At 38.6% G+C, this 18523-nt stretch overlaps 1 protein-coding gene across 6 annotated transcripts in view; it reads right to left on the reverse strand.

Annotated features, from left to right (window-relative positions):
* The window catches only part of DNAJC6 (DnaJ heat shock protein family (Hsp40) member C6), a 127908-nt gene that overhangs the window by 78271 nt on the left and 31114 nt on the right, over positions 1–18523 (reverse strand). For 3 of the 6 annotated variants that reach the window (XR_012511187.1, XM_074376324.1, XM_074376322.1), the window contains exon 1: positions 4776–4992. The exons of the other annotated variants lie outside the window; for them this stretch is intronic. Coding sequence is in view for 2 of the 3 variants with exons in the window: in XM_074376324.1 (XP_074232425.1) it covers positions 4776–4977 (202 nt within the window). In the remaining variant the exon portion in view is untranslated. Of the gene's footprint in view, positions 1–4775; positions 4993–18523 lie in introns of those variants that run through there. 6 annotated transcript variants of the gene reach the window in all.

Raw genomic sequence — 18523 nt, forward strand, 5'->3', positions numbered from 1 at the left:
ATAAGCCTTATTCAATACTACTTTTACTCTGTCGCCTTCATTTCCAGCATTTTAAAATTCTTTATGTTATATTTAAGTCAAGAGGAGACATTTGTCTGGTTTCAGGAGATTCAACGTGAAAAACAACCACACTCATTTCCACTCCCTCAGGCACTCTTGTGTCGTCTTGCCTCAGAAAAACAAAAAAAAAAAAACAAACAAAAAAAACCTGATAGAAACGTTCACTACTAAATTCCTCACTTGCAGTCCTTTAGGCATTTCTCCATGGCACTTTACTCAATATAGAATGAACAGAGCCTGTGTAACCTCAGGCAACTCACTTAACTTCTTTGTGCCTCAGTTTATTCAACTATAAGAGGAAAGTAACTATCACCTACCTTAAAGCATTCTTATGAGGGCTAAATAAGATACCACATGTACAATGCTTAGCATGATGCCTGGATTGTAGTCATTAAATTGTAGCTATTTTTATCATTAAGCATCATTAAATAATGTATGTACATGTTTACAACTTTGAATCTGTATTTCATTACAATTTTAATCTCATATATACACATATATATACAATATATATTTGTTTACACAAACGTTCAATAGGGATTATCTCTGAGGCAAGGGCCTAAAGAATCAGGGAGGGGGAAAGGTACATTTTTACCTTTTTCATTTTATTCCTTTCTGAAAACTTTTATTCTCTTTTAACTAAGAGCATGGAAAACTTTAATAATAAAAATCAATGAAAAAAAACCTTGTTATATAAAGTAAATTTTAAAAGTTATTCTCAAAGCTAAGGATAATTATATGGAAATCAACTTACACAGGGGGGAAAAGAGGTAAAGAACCAGGTTTGATTAGCCTAGAAAAGAAGAGAACTGGGCTAAGACAAGAAACAGTACCTGTCCTCAAATTTTATAAGGGCTGCCATGTGGAAGGGGATTGGGTTTATTTTGTACCGAGAGGGTAGAAACGCTGATTTTTGCATAAATAAAAGGAAGAACCCTGTACCAATGAGAGCAGTCTGCCTTTCAGAAGGCAGAGAAAACACCCTCACAGAAAGTGTACCTCAGGAATATATTGCCATCTTGAAGAGACTGGGTTCAAGGGAGCCCCCTTCTAAGTCTATGAAACAGGGCAGTCTCCAAGTATTTGAAATTTGACACAGCTGCATCCTTAAACGGTTATCCAGAAACATTCAAACATTAGTCACAACTAAGTAAGTTAGATGAATCAACTTTGTCTTCAACCTTCAAGACCCTGAAATGGGCAGGTTTTCCTAAAGTAAGTAATATTAATACATATATGCTGATAATATTTCAATGAATTAAAAAGTTATCCAAATAAATATTGCATAATGTTAAAGCCAGATGCAAAACGAGGATGCTGTGTTTAAACACTACCCCAAACAGTATTTGTTAAAGATAATTTTTGTTTCCAGTCAGAGTCATACTAAGCTGGAAAGCATTTTTGCATTCTTCATTATCCTTAAACTTTTAAATTCCATTAAATCTGGGAACATACTTTAATTGGACTACTGTTTTATGGCTTATCATTATGAACTTGGTAAGTAAAGTCTAATGTTAGAACGCTTTAGTGACTCAAGATTAGGCGTTCCACTTTTGTGGAGTCTACTTTCCATGGAAGGTGAAATGCACACAAGAGAAATACGGAGTTTCTGAGCTAATGAATTGGGATAGCTGCAAGGCCATTTGGAATATGAGAGGATGACCTTTGAATGCCAGTCTTCTACAGAATAATTTGAATGAAGAGAAGGTGAGCCAGGATAGGCAGGGAGCTCTGCAAGACACATCCAGCAAGGGGGCTGCTCTGGAATCTACCACTTGAGAGTCTGTTAACTTAGAAAGCCATTACTCTTCCTAAACATCTGTCACTCTTTCATCTAAGAACAGAGGGGGAAATCAAAGCTTATCATATTGTTTCCATTTCAACAATGATATTATGCCTACGTAGAAAGAGAGCTCTGTTCATTGGAGAAAACCTTAGACCTCAGAGTCAGAAAACTCAATCTGGCTGTCACTAACTTGCTATGTTACCTTGAACAAGTTTCCTGCCATCTGTAAGAATAAGTTTCCTCATCTCATAAACTGGAAGGGCACAGACAGCAAAGTGAAGAAAACCTGCTAATGTATTATCATGTTGTTTCAAGGCTCAAACTCAAGCTATGGTTAAGAACAACTATTATGAGTCTCCTTTTGTAAAACGAGAACAGGCTTAAAACATTTCTAGGTTTTTGCAGCTAGTAACAATTGTGCAGAGGTTTGATCCTATGTCTCCAGACACAGACACATGCTGCTTACCCTATCTAATAGAATTCTGGGGAAATCAAATAAGATAAATATTCAAATGTTCTACCTATTATAAATAACTATACAAGTGTAAGGTATTGTTAAGACTAAGCTTTAAATTCTCTAAGGGACCTTGGCATATTTTTTCCATTCTTAAACATTTCTGTTAGAGCAAAAGCCACATGAACCACCTATCCTATCTGGCATGTCACAGTACAATCAGTTGAACAAAAAGGCAGATTATTGCTGGTTTAGAAGTGATCCATGAGTTCAATTATATATCTTAAACAAATGAATATATTTACAGTGCACAAGGCCATTCTGAAAATCTTAGAAGAAAGAACTAATTAGACAAGACATATATGGTTGCACTAGTAAATGAAACCCACTACAAGAAAGTCCACTCTCAAGGCCCAATCCGTCATCCAAACACATTCTCCTGAAATTCCTGCTGAAACAAAGCCACAATATTCTCCTAGCCTAAAGGGGGTGCCTGGTGATCTCTGCAACCTCTTCATATAATGCTAGTTTGACCAAATTGAAAAATCAATTCCTAGCAATAGCACTTTAGAGATAACAGTATTCTTAACACAAATGCTTTTCCCTTACAACAATTTACCAAGGCAATTCATTCTTTTTCTCTAAACCTACTGGAAAAGCCTGACTTCATAGAGAGAGAGAAAAAAAAAAAAACCCTCAAAAATCCAGGACTTAGCATAAGCTGCTCTGTGTTCAAGTCACTGCCTCTATTGTATGATGGCCCCCTAGAGGTCAGAAGTGTCTCATTTACTATTATATTTCTTATAGTGCTTAGCACAGTGCCTGGCATATAACTAGACTCAAGAAATATCTGTTGAATTTATTCTAGACTGTAACATATGTTTTAAAAAAACAAATTTCAATTTTTAAAATGAAAATTTCTATGAAAAATGAAAACATAAAATTTCATATTTCATTTCCCTGAAGTGGGGCTCTGCTACACTCATTTAGAAATGTTTATTTTCATTTTATTTATTTGTTTATACACACACTATGTTCCAAAAAAGGATTATAGTGATATCATTTAGAGTACATCAATTTTTTTTAAGATTTAAAGGAGATCACATCCAAACAAAAGATGGTTTGTACTTTGATATACCACACATTTGCAAAAACATAAATCAAATAACCATAAATCAAACACCAATACCAAAGCCCTTGAAACCATTAGCCCCTTGGGGATAATTTTAGCTTTAATTTTAAATGAGTCTGAGAAAACATCCCCCCAATACCTCACTTAATTTCAGTAAGAGCTTTTATGGATAAATTTAGTTTTCAGCCTGGACACAGGAACATCTGTGAACAATATTTCATTCCACTCATGGGATGAGGAAAATAGAAAGTGGTAGCCCGGGAAGAGCCACTACACAATTAAAAGAAATAAGCATTTGTTTGCAAAGTGCAAGAATAAAATTGAGTTTGGTTTCATTACTGTCCAAACAACTCAACACAAATCTTTCCTCTGAAGTTCTCAGTTCCAGTATTAAAGTTACCAATACAGAACAAATCACTGAGCACATCAATTATAAATTATCTTTATGTGAACAGTTCTCCTATCCTGGTTCCTTGAAATGGTAAGCAAACAGTGATAATAACATTCCTGGTCCAACAGGGATATATTAAATAACTATTTTGCTACAGAAATCACTAAAAGAGCACTTGCAAGAGAAAATCCAACTTGCTAAAATGATTTCTAAAAGACGGTTGCAAGCCCAGATTCAAAGTTTAAAGGCATTTCCATTTTCCTTACATGAAGAGGTTTATGAAATATTAATACACTCAGTGCAAAAGTGTAAGGATAAACAAGATCAAAGCCAACAACAGATGAAATAAATTTCATTGTGCAAATTATAAGAGCTGTGTAAAAGAGCTCTAGATTCCAGGTAAAATTTGCTCAAGAAAGGTAACAGCATTAACCCTAGCAGGTAGTAGAAAAGAGGCAGAGCTTTGCAGAATTGCAAACACCATCAGCATTACGAAAATAATAATTGGAATAAATACCGTCAGCAGGCTGCAAAAACAATCAACGCACTTGGTCCTTCACCTCTCTCCGTCATCCAGCTGGGTAGTGAAAGCAGCTGCCTCTCCCCTCCTCCCTTTCCTAGCCGTTCCTCGTGCCACCCCCTCCCCTATCCCGTCCACCCCTCCCCACCCCTTACCCCTCCTCTCCCCGCCCCCAGCTGGTGTATTCAGCAGCGTAGAGAGATTAAGAGGCGCTCGCTACGGTCACTGGGCCTCCAGAGTAATCTAACCGTTTCTTAGCTCCCTAGACTAGAGAAATTAAGAGACGCGACACCCTGGTGGCATTAGATGCCTTCGCTTTCATCCTATCCCCTCCCAGGCCGGGGCTGGGGTGGGAGCCTCGAGCTAGTGGACTGGGCCGCAACTGGAGGGCCCGGCGGAGTTCAGCGGGGCTCTGCCCGCCCGCTGCGCTACCTGAGCTGTCCATGGTGCTGACGCGGTTCTGAGGCTGCCGGGCGGGACTCCGCGCCGCCGCCGCCGCCGCCCCGGCGTTCACTCTCTGCTTGCCGCCTCCCCCGCCGCTCCCCGCACTTAGGTCCCCATTACTGTCCACCAGCTGCAAGGATTCATAACCATCGTTGCTGGTCTTTTTCCGGTAGCTTCCGAGGAGGCTCATGGGCAAGCCCAGAGGAGAGGGGAAAAAATCAACCTGAGGAGATGACGGGGGAGGTGGAAGGTGGAAAGGGCTAAAGGAGGAATTTTTTCTTATATTAAAAAAAAAAAAAAATCAAGTGCCCCACATGACGCAAAGAGGAGGGAAAGAAGGGGCGGCTACCGGAGAAGAGCTTTGCGGGGCGCGGCGAAGCCACCGCCCTGGGCAGAGCGCGGCTCTGGGCGCCAGGCGCGAGGAAGGGAGGGAGGAAGGGAAGGAGGACGCGGGCGGGCGGGTGCGCGCGTCCTCGGTGCAGACGCGGTGGAGTCGCCGGCCCTGCCAAGCTCCGGACACCGGGCCAGCCACCCTCTGGCTGGGGAGTGCCCGGAAGCAATCCTATAGGTGTCGCCGCGTCGCCCCACCGCGCAGCAGGGCAGCTCCAAGCGCCACTGGCCCACGGGGAGGGAAGGAAAAAGGGAGTAAGGGAGGAGAGATTCTGGGGGAGGGGGGCTGAAGGTGGAAAATGGGGCGGGGTGGGAGGGGGAGGGCCCTACTACGACTAGGATAGAGGGTGTTTTCGCGCACGTGAGGTAAAGAAAGGGACTGGGTGTCTCTGCCTATTATGCTTTGGGGACGAGAGGGTCTCTTGGTAAGATCCAGACACGCCCATTTTGTATAACTTAGCCTATATTTGCTGGAAGATTCGGCCAGTCAAAGCCACTCCGACAGTTGCCTTCCTGGAGGACTGACTTGTAACTCAGTTGAACAGAAAAAGAACGCATGTTGTGCCAGGCTAAATGTATGCCAGGACAGAAAAAAATAAAAAATAAAAAACAGCAGTATTGTGCACATTTCCCAGAATGGGGAAGATCCCTAAATGAGATATCAAAGACCTGACTATTCTAACACTAGGAGGCAGTTATGGTCCATTCCACTCAGTGAGTAGATATGACTAGTAACTATTTGTTGAACGAAAAAATCGGCTGGGGGGCATGGGGAGCAAGGCTGAATCAGGTGCAGTTTCAGTTCTGGTATCATTTACCTTGGTACCTGGAGAAAGGTCTATACCACTCAGCTGGCTTGAAGGGATGGTTGAGAAGCAAGCTGGTCTATTCTAGTCTCTAGCCTCTCCCCCTTTTTTTCTTTCATAATTCTGGGCAAAGAGAGCAGTCACTAATTAATCAAAGAAGAATTTATCACAAAGTTAATGAACCTTAAGGGTCAGGGCCCTTTTTTGGAGAAGCCCCTTTCAAGGCTGTGCACCTAATTTTATATTCCTGATTTTGTATTCTTATTCTTAAAGAGGACCCCAACACTGCATAAGTTTTAAGCCTTTGAAATCTGGATATAACTCTATTAAGTCTCAGAATGCAATTACCAAATGTTCATTTTCACCTGAAATAATAAGACTGCAGAAGTATCTCTCATTCTCATCATTTCAGGTGAAGACCAGGTGAAAATTTTGTTTAAAAAATGATCTTTTTTTCCCTATTAGGATTTGGAAGGACTAAGTAAGGTGCTTTTCAAGTCATCTGACAGAGTTTTATCTCCAAAACAAGAAGAAATAAGTGCATGTATGTAAAATTTGCTTAAATCCGTACACAAAGCTAAATCTGCCATCTCACCTTTCATGACTCGCTATTATTTTGATATCTTTAAGGATGCAAAATCAAACTATAGCATCTAAGAGGCTTCAGTCTAAATAATTTGGGACCCTAAGAGTTTCCTGGAAGCTCTACCTCTACATAGGTCTACATAAAATAAATTAATTGGATTGAGAGTCATTTTCCTGTTCAAGGATCACCCAAATGTGAACTCGTACAGGAAGGGGATAAATCAGTAGAGGTCAAGAGTGCTTGCTGTCTTCTAGATCCCTCCAATCCCTCTGGGAAGAGGTAAATTATCTGACCAGTTGCTTTCCTAACTGCATTATCTGATGAATGTGTTGTCTCCCAAATCACAAATCACAGTTAATGCTCATTTACAAGGTCAAACAACGAGTAATGGCAGTTAAAACTGTAATAAAATTTAAACACAAATGTTATGCTTTCAATGTTCCAAATCTGTCGGTTTGAGCTATTTTAGACACCTGACTAACACTATGTAAATTCTAACAAATAAATCTTTTCCAATAACATTTTAAATAATCTTTTTCTATACCTTTCTTCTCCTTTAATTTATTACTGACCCACTGGAAAGAAAATACCTAGATCTATCAAGTGCCTTGACAAATTCTGGGTTCATACTCATTGGATCAAGAGAATTTAGAAAAGACCATCTCTGAAAAGTGAAAATTATTATTTTCAAAAAAAGCACTCTCCGTTATTTTTGCTCAACTGTTTTCAGAGTTGCAGTCATATTGCTCTAAGAAATTATAGATTAAACATACGCCTTTGTATTTTAGGGTATCTATTTCCCCAGTTTGCAAATTTAAAAAGAAAAAACCATGAGTGGGCTACACGAACCATTTTACTTTTTATCTTTACACTTAATTTAACATAAATACAATCAATTAAAAAATTATTTATAACCTGACAAAATTAGGGATATAAAGAACATAATAAGGCAGGAAAATTAGTTTACAACAGTCTAAAAACTAGTTTGGGGCTTAAATTGGAATATACACCAATTTCAACACTAAAATTTTTACTATCCTAAAGATCAAATTCATATTTGACCTTTCATGTATCCATGAAGATCTCACTTCTATACCCCATAGAGCATAATAAAAGTATCATCATTATACAGTTGAAGTAAGAATTAGATCAGTACCTAAAACATACAGTAAGTACTTAACAAACATTCTCTATTATTACTATTATTAGTCTGGCACAGCTCTATCCTCAGTGCTGACAGTCCGACTTCCTCCCATGGGAGGAGCTCAGTAAAGGCTAAGTATTACTTTCTCTAGGACTTTACTAATGGAAATTTGTCTGTGTGGTTCAAGAACTTAAATTTAAGAAAGAGGGGTGGCACTGGTAAAATCCAAGGTGAACATTTAGAGTCAAACTCTGTTTTTCCAAGATCAAGTTTGCTCCATAATTTATTTTATTTCAAGAATATCACATTACATATGGGGCAGAGCCAAAAGATTAAATGCCCTGTTTGGGAAAGAGTTCTTTTCCCTTGCCCTTTCTACTGCTGACTTCAGTCACTTTTAATAACTTGATGAAGATTACCCACACTAAGGAATATTTGAGAGCCACACTCTATTCCTCCCCAACCCTTCCACCCTCTAAAAGCCCTCCTGTTGTAGCAGGTGTCACACAACTTTTGTGGTGGTGGTAGAAGATGAATATACGCCACAACGTAACTGGGATTAGGCTCTGTGCTGTTTGGTTTCCCGGAACTATAAAATACTGGTTACGACTGAGATTCTGCAACATATTTCCTAGGACTGAATCCTAGTTCTATGGACTATTAGCTCCATGTCCTTGGGCAAGTTACTTAACCTCTCTGCCTCAGTTTCCTTCTCTATAAAATGATAATATCATCATAATAAGGTTTTAGTGAGATTTAAATTAGTACGTAACACATAGTAAGTGCTTAAATGGTATCTATTATCATTATTATTGTTCAGCTATTTTTGTAAGTCATTTTTTCAAAACATGTTTTCTTATCTCTAAAATTAGGCTAAAATCTGTCCTGCCTACTTAAGAGACATTGTCATTATGATGCATGATAATATAAGACCATTATATATAATGTGAAGTGATTATTCTGCCTTGAATTTTTAGATATTTTCATGTATGTCTTTCCTACTAGATTTTGGACTCCTTAATGAAAAAAATCTATATTTTGCTCATGTCTCTACCCCCCATGACACTAGAAAGACCACCACACACTCATTAGATATTGATTATCTACTGAATTAATAAATTAATGAATAAACAAAAATGTATTAGTATCACCTAGTCCGGGGTTTTTTAAGCTACACGTTATGGTCTACTAGTGGATTATAAAACAAACTTAGCAATTCATGACTATTATTTTCATAAAAATGAAGTAGGTTGGAAAACATCAATTTTTAGCACATGGCAAGACATTGTTTTCTTGAAATATTCCTTTGGGTTTGTGTAGTGAATGTGTGTGTGTGTTTCTGGTCAGTAATGATATAAATGTATTTCTCATTATAGGTCTGTTATGTTTGAATGTCTATATATGGTAAAACCTCCATTACTAAGACTGAATTTCCAGCTGTGAATGTCCTACACACTGTGACATCTGAATTCACTTGGATAATTGGACAACAAAGAATTCTGGCTAATCAGACAGTAACTGAGGGCAGAACTTCTGCTCTCTGTTGCAAAGTGTATTATTATCTGGTTTCTAAAATAAACTTCTTCAACTTTCCACTTTAACTAACATAAATTATTGAATAGCATTAAAACTTTCTTTGGCAACATGTCTTAGGTATATGATTTGATTATCTCCTTACTGAATATGGCCTATGGATATAGATGGTGCAAGGCATTCAAACTGGGGATCAGCAGGCCACATCTGACCCCAGACATGTTTTGTTTGTCCTGTACTTTCTAAAAAAAATGTCAGCTTAGATGCCTTTACAAAATGTACACAGGTTCCAGTTTGAGTGCCACAGTTCACCACCATTTCCCAACGTGGGATCCCCAGCTGGCCCCACTCAGCCCCATTATGTCAGCCCTGCAGGCATATGAATTTGAGACCTGCAATGTAGTGGCGAACCTGGAGGATGAGCAACATCAAGAGAGATGCCAAAGCCATACCTTCAATCCAAGTCCAGGAGAAAGAGCAATGGACTGGGAATTCTCTCCTGATTCTATTATTACCTGACTCTATTATGAATCAGAAGAGTGGCCCTGACTCCTGCTTCTCTTAGCAGTAAAATTGAAGATGTTAAATTATAGGATTCTCTCTACCTCTTAAATTTTCCTATTTTTCTCAACACTTGAGTTGTCCTTTCCCTTCTTCTCTGCCAAATGAAGCCCAAAGGGAAAAACCATGGCCATTGAAGTGTTCCAGATGCTAAGTTCCATTTAATCAAGGTTTTACCATAGAACACATACATAAACAGTGGCAGCTGTCAAGAGTTACACGTAGAGCAATAGAGAAGAGGAAATATGCTGGGAAAAACTGAGTGAGCTGATAATATTTAACAGAAGAAAATCTCAATTATTCCTATAGTATTCGTCAGAAATGAGGTAGTCTGTTCTGGTGCCTGATGGAGTGCTGGGTCTCCCAGAAGATAGGACAAATTTTCCAGGAAGGGCAAATTTTCAAAGATAACTCAATACCCTGCAGCCTATCCTTCCTTGAAGCTCAAATCTAGTAGTAATAAAAATAACTGGCATTGATTACTTACTATTTTCCAGGTACCTTACTCACCTTAACTCTCACCTTCCCAACAACCCTGCAAAGGTGTTATCCCTATTTTAAGGCAAACTTGGAGATGGTAAATAACTTGCCGAAGCTCACACAGCTAGCTATCAGTTGGGATTCAGACTCCCATTCAGAAAGATTATGCTTTGGCCCTGCACCAATCTGAAGAGGCAGCTGCAGTGGTCAAAGTCAAAGCTGGAGGACATTTGGGTCATTCCTTGGCTCTGACCTGCTTTACTAAGTGTGATCAGTGAAGATGGTCAGGGCACCTTATGGGAGTTACCTTGCTTTACCTACCCCCAGAGCAGGTTCTATTCAGTGAAATCTGAGAGTTTTAATTAATGTAGGTTCCCAGTAGGCAATCTTGTTTTGTAACCATCTAAATTAGAGGATATTTTATGTTGTGCTCCTGAAAATTGATAGGTGGCTATTGTCTGGCCTAGTTTTAAATCACCGGAAGGAAAAAAATATATTTTCTTTAAAAGCAAACTCTTCACTTTAAAAGAAGCTTGACCTTCATTGTACTCACACACATGTATGTGCACACGTATGTGAGCATGCAGATTAAAGAGACATCAAGGTACAATGAAAAACCACTAGCTTTGGAGAAAAAAATACATCTATGTTTGAGTCCTACACCTGCCACATATAAGTTTTCTACAGTCTGCTTACCACTCACAGCCACATTCCCTTTCTGTAAAGTGAACTACTCAACCTCCCTCACAGGAAGAATCAAATGAAATAATGCACATGAAAGCACGTAATAAACACAAAAGCCCTACGCAAATATGAATCTCATCAAATCTAACAAATCATCCAGTGTAAGTCACAGCATTGAGAAAAATGTAGGCAAGGTACAGGATACAAGATTAACATACAGAAATCAGTTGCATTTCTTTACTCTAACAATGAAATAGCAGGAAAAGAAAGTAAAGAAACAATCCCTTTTAAAATCACATCCAAAACAATAAAATACTCAGGAATAAATCTGACCAAGGAGGTGAAGGTCTTACACATGGAGAACTACAAAGCACTGATTAAGGAAATTAAAGATGACTTAAAGAAATGGAAAGATATCCTATGTTCTTGAATTGGAAGATGCAATATTGCTAAATTGCAATATTGCTTTTCACTAGAACAAATAATCCTAAACTTCATATGGAATCACAAAAGACCCAGAATGGCCAAAGCAATACTGAAGAAAAAGAACAAACCTGGAGGAATAACCCTCCCGACTTTAGACAATACTACAGAGCTACAGTAAGCAAAACAGCATGGTATTGGTATAAAAACAGACATATGGATCAATGGAACAGAACAAAGAGCCCAGAAATAAACTCACAAATTTTTGGTCAATTAATCTTTGATAAAAGAGGCAAGAACATACAATGGAGTAAAGACAGTCTCTTCAGCAAATGTTGTTGGGATAACTGGACAGCAGTCTGTAAATTAATGAAGTTAGAACACTCCCTCACACCATACACAAAAATAAATTCAAAATAGCTTAAAGATTTAAACATAAGACAAGACACTATAAACCTCTTAGAATAAAACACAGGCAAAACATTATCTGACATAAATTTCAGCAATGTTCTCCTAGGGCAATCTAGACAATAGAAATAAAAGCAAAAATTAACAAACAGGACCTAATTAAACGTAAAAGCTTTTTGCACAGCAAAGGAAACTATAAGCAAAACAAAAAGACAACCTATGGAATGGGAGAAAATACTTGCAAAAGATGAGACTGACAAGGGCTTAATTTCCAAACTATATAAACAGCTCATACAACTTGATTAGAGAAAAACCAAACAACCCAATCCAAAAATGGGCAGAAGACCTAAACTAGCAATTCTCCAATGAAGACATAATGGTCAGTAGGCATATGGAAAAAATGCTCAATATTGCTAATTACCAGAGAAATGCAAATCAAAACTACAATGAGGTTATCACCTCACACCTGTCAGAATGGCCATCATTCAAAAGTCCAAGAATGATAAATGCTAGAGAGGGTGTGGAGAGAAGGGAACCCTCCTGCACTGCTGGTGGGAAAGTAGTTTGGTGCAGCTGTTATGGAAAACAGTATGGAGATTCTATGAAAAACTAAAAATAGACTTAACATATGATCGAACGATCCCACTCCTGGGCCTATATCCAGAGGGAACTCTAATTTGAAAAGATACATGCACCCCCAATAACCTAAACGTCCATCAACAGATGACTGGATAAAGAAGTTGTGGTATATTTATACAATGGAATACTACTCAGCCATAAAAATGAATAAAATAATGACATTTGCAGCAACATGGATGGAACTTGACATAATCATTCTAAGTGAAGTAAGCCAGAAAGAGAAAGAAAAATACCATATGATATCACTCATATGTGGAATCTAAAAAAAAAAGGAAAAAAGGGGACACTAATGAACTCATCTACAAAACAGAAACAGACTCACAGACACAGTAAACAATCTTATGATTATAGAGGGAAAAGGGGTGGGAAGGGATAAATTGGGGAGTTTGAGATTTGAAAATAAATGTTAGCCACTATATATAAAAGTAGATTTAAAAAAAAAAACTTCTTCTGTATAGCACATGGAGCTATATTCAATCTTGTAATAACTTTCAATGAAAAAGAATATGAAAATGGACACATGTATGTATATGCACGACTGGGACATTGTGCCGTAAACCATTGTAACTAACTACTTCAATTAAAAAAAAGAAAAAGAAAAATGTATTACTGACATACTATCAGTTTTAAGATGCTTCAAGATTTCATAAATATTAATATATTTTGAAAAACTATTTTAGAATAGATGAAACACATGTTATTATTTGACTATATGTTAGACTGAGAATATTTTTTGTCAATTTATAATTCAGGTATTTTGATAACTCTGGTAGGTAAAGGCAGTATTCACCGTGACTTGCCAGGCCTAGTACAGTGACTGCCAAGCAGTAGGTGCCCAATAAGCATCTCTAATTGAATGAAAATGCAAAACATTGTCTGGGAGGCCATCTTTAGCTTACAGGAACATTCACCAGGGATTTTCTTAGTGAGCTCACTGAAAATACAGTTCCATTTGCTAACATTCAACTTACCCTTGACTTTTCAAGGACATGCTCATAGTACAGCAATGTTACACATACATTATCATTTCAAGAGTAACTCATGGAAGCACCTGTCCCTTTCATCTGCCATTTTACATGCCGGGAAACTTCACCCTCCTGGACAGACAAGGACAGACTACTAAGAACTGGCCCTGCACTCAACTGGTCTCATTCATTGGGAAAATAGACTGAAAAATTCTATATGGTAAATAGTTCCCCAAAGTCAGGTGAAAATCTGCACTGAAGTGAAAGTTTCCCTAAATCCTGGATATCCCCATGTTTGGCTCTGAGCTCGTTATATGCTCAAGATGATTAAAATCTCTCGTAACCCCACTGTGCCTAAAGGTTCTGGGCCCTCGAGCATGCAGCAAATCCCCTGGTGAAGAGAAGGGCACTGACTACCTCAGATGCGGGTAAAGTCAATTCTCGGGGTTCTGAGTCTCTTGGACAACCAACCACTGCTGCCCACTTGACCACATCTATCTATAGGGAAGGAACCAGCATTCCCTAAGCTCTAAATTAAGTGCCTGGGTTTTTCAGGAATTTACTGATTCAAACATGAAAGGTCTTTTGAGAAGAATTACCATGTCCATTTCATACCCAGAGACCAGAGCTCTGAAATACAGTCGAGTGTGGGCTAAGAGTGAGTTCTAGTGATCCCCAATATTAATTATCATCTTCTATGCTAATAGAACCCCTGATCTTTAGCTGGGCACAGGCCACACAGTTTTATAAAGAATGTACTTTTCAGTCCTCATTCATATCTCGGACTTGCCACTTGCAAGTTTTCTATAATCTACTAAGTATGTTCATGGGGCTAAGTAAAGGTCATATAATATGAGCAGAAGTGACATGTGCAGTTTCTGGTATGCATCCTTAAAAGAGAAGATGGGTGGTATGCCCTTCTTCCATTCCTTTTCCCTTTCTTCAGGTTGGAATGAGGTGCTCCAGCAAGTATCTTGGACCATGAGGTGACCTTGAGGATGGCAAACACTCACAGAGGAGCAATAGGATAGAAGGACTCTGATCCCCAGAGAACCATGGCAGCCCTGGACCAATTATCTGTAGACTTCTTAAAGGTGAGAAAGAAACTTTTGTCTTAAGCTGTTATTATCTTGCTTTTTTCTATTATGTGCATCCAAATATAATCATCTCTGGGATACAAATTGAAACCTAACCACTGGATTTCAGTTATTTATTTATCATAAAATTTCCTAGGAATTACATAAAGCCTATGTAATCGTGGAAAAATTATACAACCTCTTCATGCCTCGGTTTCCTATTCTGTAAAATTGTAGCATCTAACTAATAGGGCAGCTATTAGAATTGCATTAGACAAAGCACACACAGAGCTTAACACAGTGCCTAGCATACAGTGAGAGTTCAATGAATGGTAACTATTTTGTTATTTCTTGTCATTGTCCTTCGACTGATAACACAGATGAGCTTATCATGCCTGAGTCCAAAACCAGTCATCTCTCCACCTCACCCTGCTATCCAGAAACTGCCTTCCTGGGCACACCAAGCCCAGAGCCATAGAGCGCTTGCTTGTGTCATTAACAAAATCCCTGAAGAGCTGCCCCTTCCTTAAAGTGCAATTCTCTTTCTGTGATCTGCCCACATAATCTGAATGCAGTCTGGAATATTTTAAGCCATCAATGTTGATAACAAAAATTTAAAGCCAAGTGTCAGTGTTTATGACACAGTGGTTCTGAGTCTATTTATTTCAACATGGCCAAATGAGAGAGTCTGACTCTTTCTCCACTTGTGCTAAAAGTAAATAAAGCATTTGAGTAATAAGTTGGGGCATTTTCATATTATTATTTTACCTTTTATTTTACATTGTGAAACTTTTCAAACATATACAAAAGTAGAGAAAATTCTATAATGGACCCTTTTTCCCATCATTCAGCATCTACAATTGCTAAGTCATGGTCAGTCGTGTTTTATATCTATGAACCCCCAACCACTTTTAAGTAAATTCCAGACTCCATCAGCAAATACCATTCCATCAGTAATATCTTAGTAAGGAGCACTTTCATTTCTGGAAAACAACCATCAGACCTGTGCTAGAAGCGGGGCAAAGAGCCATTCCACCTGTCTGCTGAGAGGCTAAGCTGTCCACCTGCTCCCTTTCAGGAGACTGTCAGAGCAACCTGCACAACCTCTCTGCTTATTTCCCCACAAAAATCACCTCTTCAAGCACCAGTAATCGTAGACCTTACTACCCAAGAGATCTGGAAATCAGCATGGAATTAAGTTTTGCCAGCACAGCAGAAATTTATGGAATATTAAAATTGGAAGGAGCTGTAAAGGCAGACTATCCACTTCAATTTAGAGAAAAGAAAGTTGAAACAAAGACGTGAGTGAACTGATTCACATTTGAGCTTTCTAAAATGCAGATCCAATTATGTGACTCAGCTGCTCAAAATCATCCAAGGGTTTCCCACTGTCCTCAGTCTGTGGTATTCAGTGCAAAGGACCCTCCACATTCTAAGATCAACTACTTCCCTCTGGAGATAGCTCTCACTTCTTCTGCTTTCCCCATTCCTCTCTCTAAGGCCAAACATAGAGCTTCTTTAAGATCCCCTGCCTAGCCAACCCTGCTTGCCCTTCAGATCCTTCCACAGAAAGCACCTCCTCCAGGAAACCATCAAGGTTCTCAAAACCAAGTTAGGTGTAATTCCACGTGGTCCCATAGAACACTGTATGTCTTCTAACACAGCACTTACAACATTACACTGAAATTTCCTGTTACATGTACTCCTCCCCACATCAGACTGTAAGCTCCATGATGACAGGACTGCGTTTGGTACCTAACTACATGCCTGACACAGAGCAGACACCTGATAAACACGTGTTAAAAAATGAACGGCTACTGCCACTGGGAAGAGTCTACAAAAGACATAAGGGGAAACTGGTCTATGTTTAATGCCAAAGATTAGCTATTTCATTTATTACTTCTTAAGGCCACAGAACTACATATAAGAGACTGGTTTTCTGACCAGTCCAGGTCAGAACTCTTAGCTTTCCATCACACTGCATCAATATGAATTCAGCCAATAAAGGTGTCACACTGCTTTTTTCCTATGTAAATGAAATCATTTATAGAGGGTTAAGTAAAGACTTGTAGACTTTTGAAGTCATTTTTGTTTGAAAAATATTTACTTTTTGACCTGAGTAAGAGAGTCACAGACTCTAGATCACTTTTTTTCTGAAAGATCGTCATTTTTAGAGAGTATTTCCTTTGGGATAGATATTGTTGATGAATCACAGAACATAACTCTTTCATCTTTGCCTCTGAAATCACTATGCCCACATGGTACAGACTGCGGAGAACCACGCGTTGGTGAAAACTGAGATAGGGACTAGGGAGGTTTTCAAAAGAAGGCAGATGATCACAAATTATGAAAACAAAATACCCAAGTGGTGGTATGTTTAAGGCGTATTACTATAAAGGTAACTATTGTAGAGCTTTTTTATGCCTTTAAAATACTGACTGTAAGATGGGAGAGCACAGTAGTACTGGTTTTCCATTCAAGAAACCCTTACTGGATGTTTCCATGGGCCACTTTCCTTACACTCATTCTCACTGTAAGTTTCAAAGGGAAGCAATCTAGTATAGAAAAAAAAACAGCAAATTGCTAATTCAGTAAAACTTAAGTTAACACAGCCCCAATTTACTAGAACTCTCTCAGTGTAGTGTTTAAGAACACAGGCTCTGGAGATGGGCAGACCTGGGCTTCCAGCTGGATGTTTGTACTTGGACAAAATATGTAACTTCTTTTTAGTCTTCTCATTTCCAGTTTGGTGTATTACCCCACAGCATGGCCATACTGATTAAATTCATTAGGGTAGGTGTGGGGCATATCCATTCTCTTCTCAGCCCAAAGCAGCACTCCCTTTCCCAGGGAAATCCTCCTCCTCTATGGTTGAAACTAGAGCTGCCATGGCCCAGAGGGGGGCACCTGAAACCAAGCTAAGTCAACCATGGCCTGTTCACAGGACTTCTCAATTTAAAACCAGTGAGAGAGTAAGTCTGAGTCTTTCCTAGAGCAAGGAAGACAGGCAGGATTTGTAGGAGACATGCTTTCTGACATGTGGAGATAAATGATCCAAGAAAACAATGTTGCTAAGGAGGAAGAAGTGACTTTGAGAGAGGAAGCGAAAATAGCATGTACATCCCAGGAATTCAAGATAATCAGTTGCACTCCTACTCATTTCATGGTTACAAAATCCCCCTTTTTCAATTCAGTTAAATCAAATTGGTTCTCTGTCATTTGTAACCAAAGGAATCCTCCCTAATGTAGTACTGAGCACCATCCCTGCATCATCTTAGCTCAATGCACTTAAATTATTATTTACTCCCCCGTCTACTTCCCTGCTACGAATAAAAAAGAAAAATTAAGATGCCTAAATAAAAGCTTGCTAAGAAACTCGGTAAATATAATAAGCTTCTTGTTCTCACTTGGAATCCTTATCTATTCAATTAAACCGTCTACACTTCCTGGCTATAACTAACACTTATTCTTTGTACGCTTTGTTCTATCGAGAACTTTCAAGCAGTTTAGCATTGTCCAATAAAAATACAATGCAAGCCACAAATATTAGTCATATATGTAATTTTACAATTTCTAGTAGCCACACTTTAAAACAGAAAACTAAAATGAAATAAGTGAATTAATTTTAATAATATCTTTAATTCAATGAGGACAAAATATTGCCATTTCAACATATAGTCAACCAAAAAAAAGTAATCAATGAAAGATTTTTTTTCATACTAAGTCTTCAAAATCCAGTGTGTATTTTACACTTACAGCACATGTCAGTTTGGACTAACCACATTCCAAGTGCTCAAAGGCTGCTTACCACTCTGGCGACTATTAGACAGTGCACGTGTTAACTGCCTCAATCTTCACAACAGCTCTAAAAAAGACTGAAGCTTTTGTAACTGAAACTCAAAAGAAATTAAGTACAGTTGACCCTTGAACAACATAGGGGTTGGGGGGCCAACCCTCCACACAGTGGAAAATCCACATATAACTTTACAGTAAGCCCTCGGCCTACACAGTTCTTGCATATCTGCGGGTTCAACCAACCAC

This window comes from Camelus bactrianus, chromosome 13 (assembly GCF_048773025.1).
Source record: "Camelus bactrianus isolate YW-2024 breed Bactrian camel chromosome 13, ASM4877302v1, whole genome shotgun sequence".
NCBI lineage: Eukaryota > Metazoa > Chordata > Mammalia > Artiodactyla > Camelidae > Camelus > Camelus bactrianus.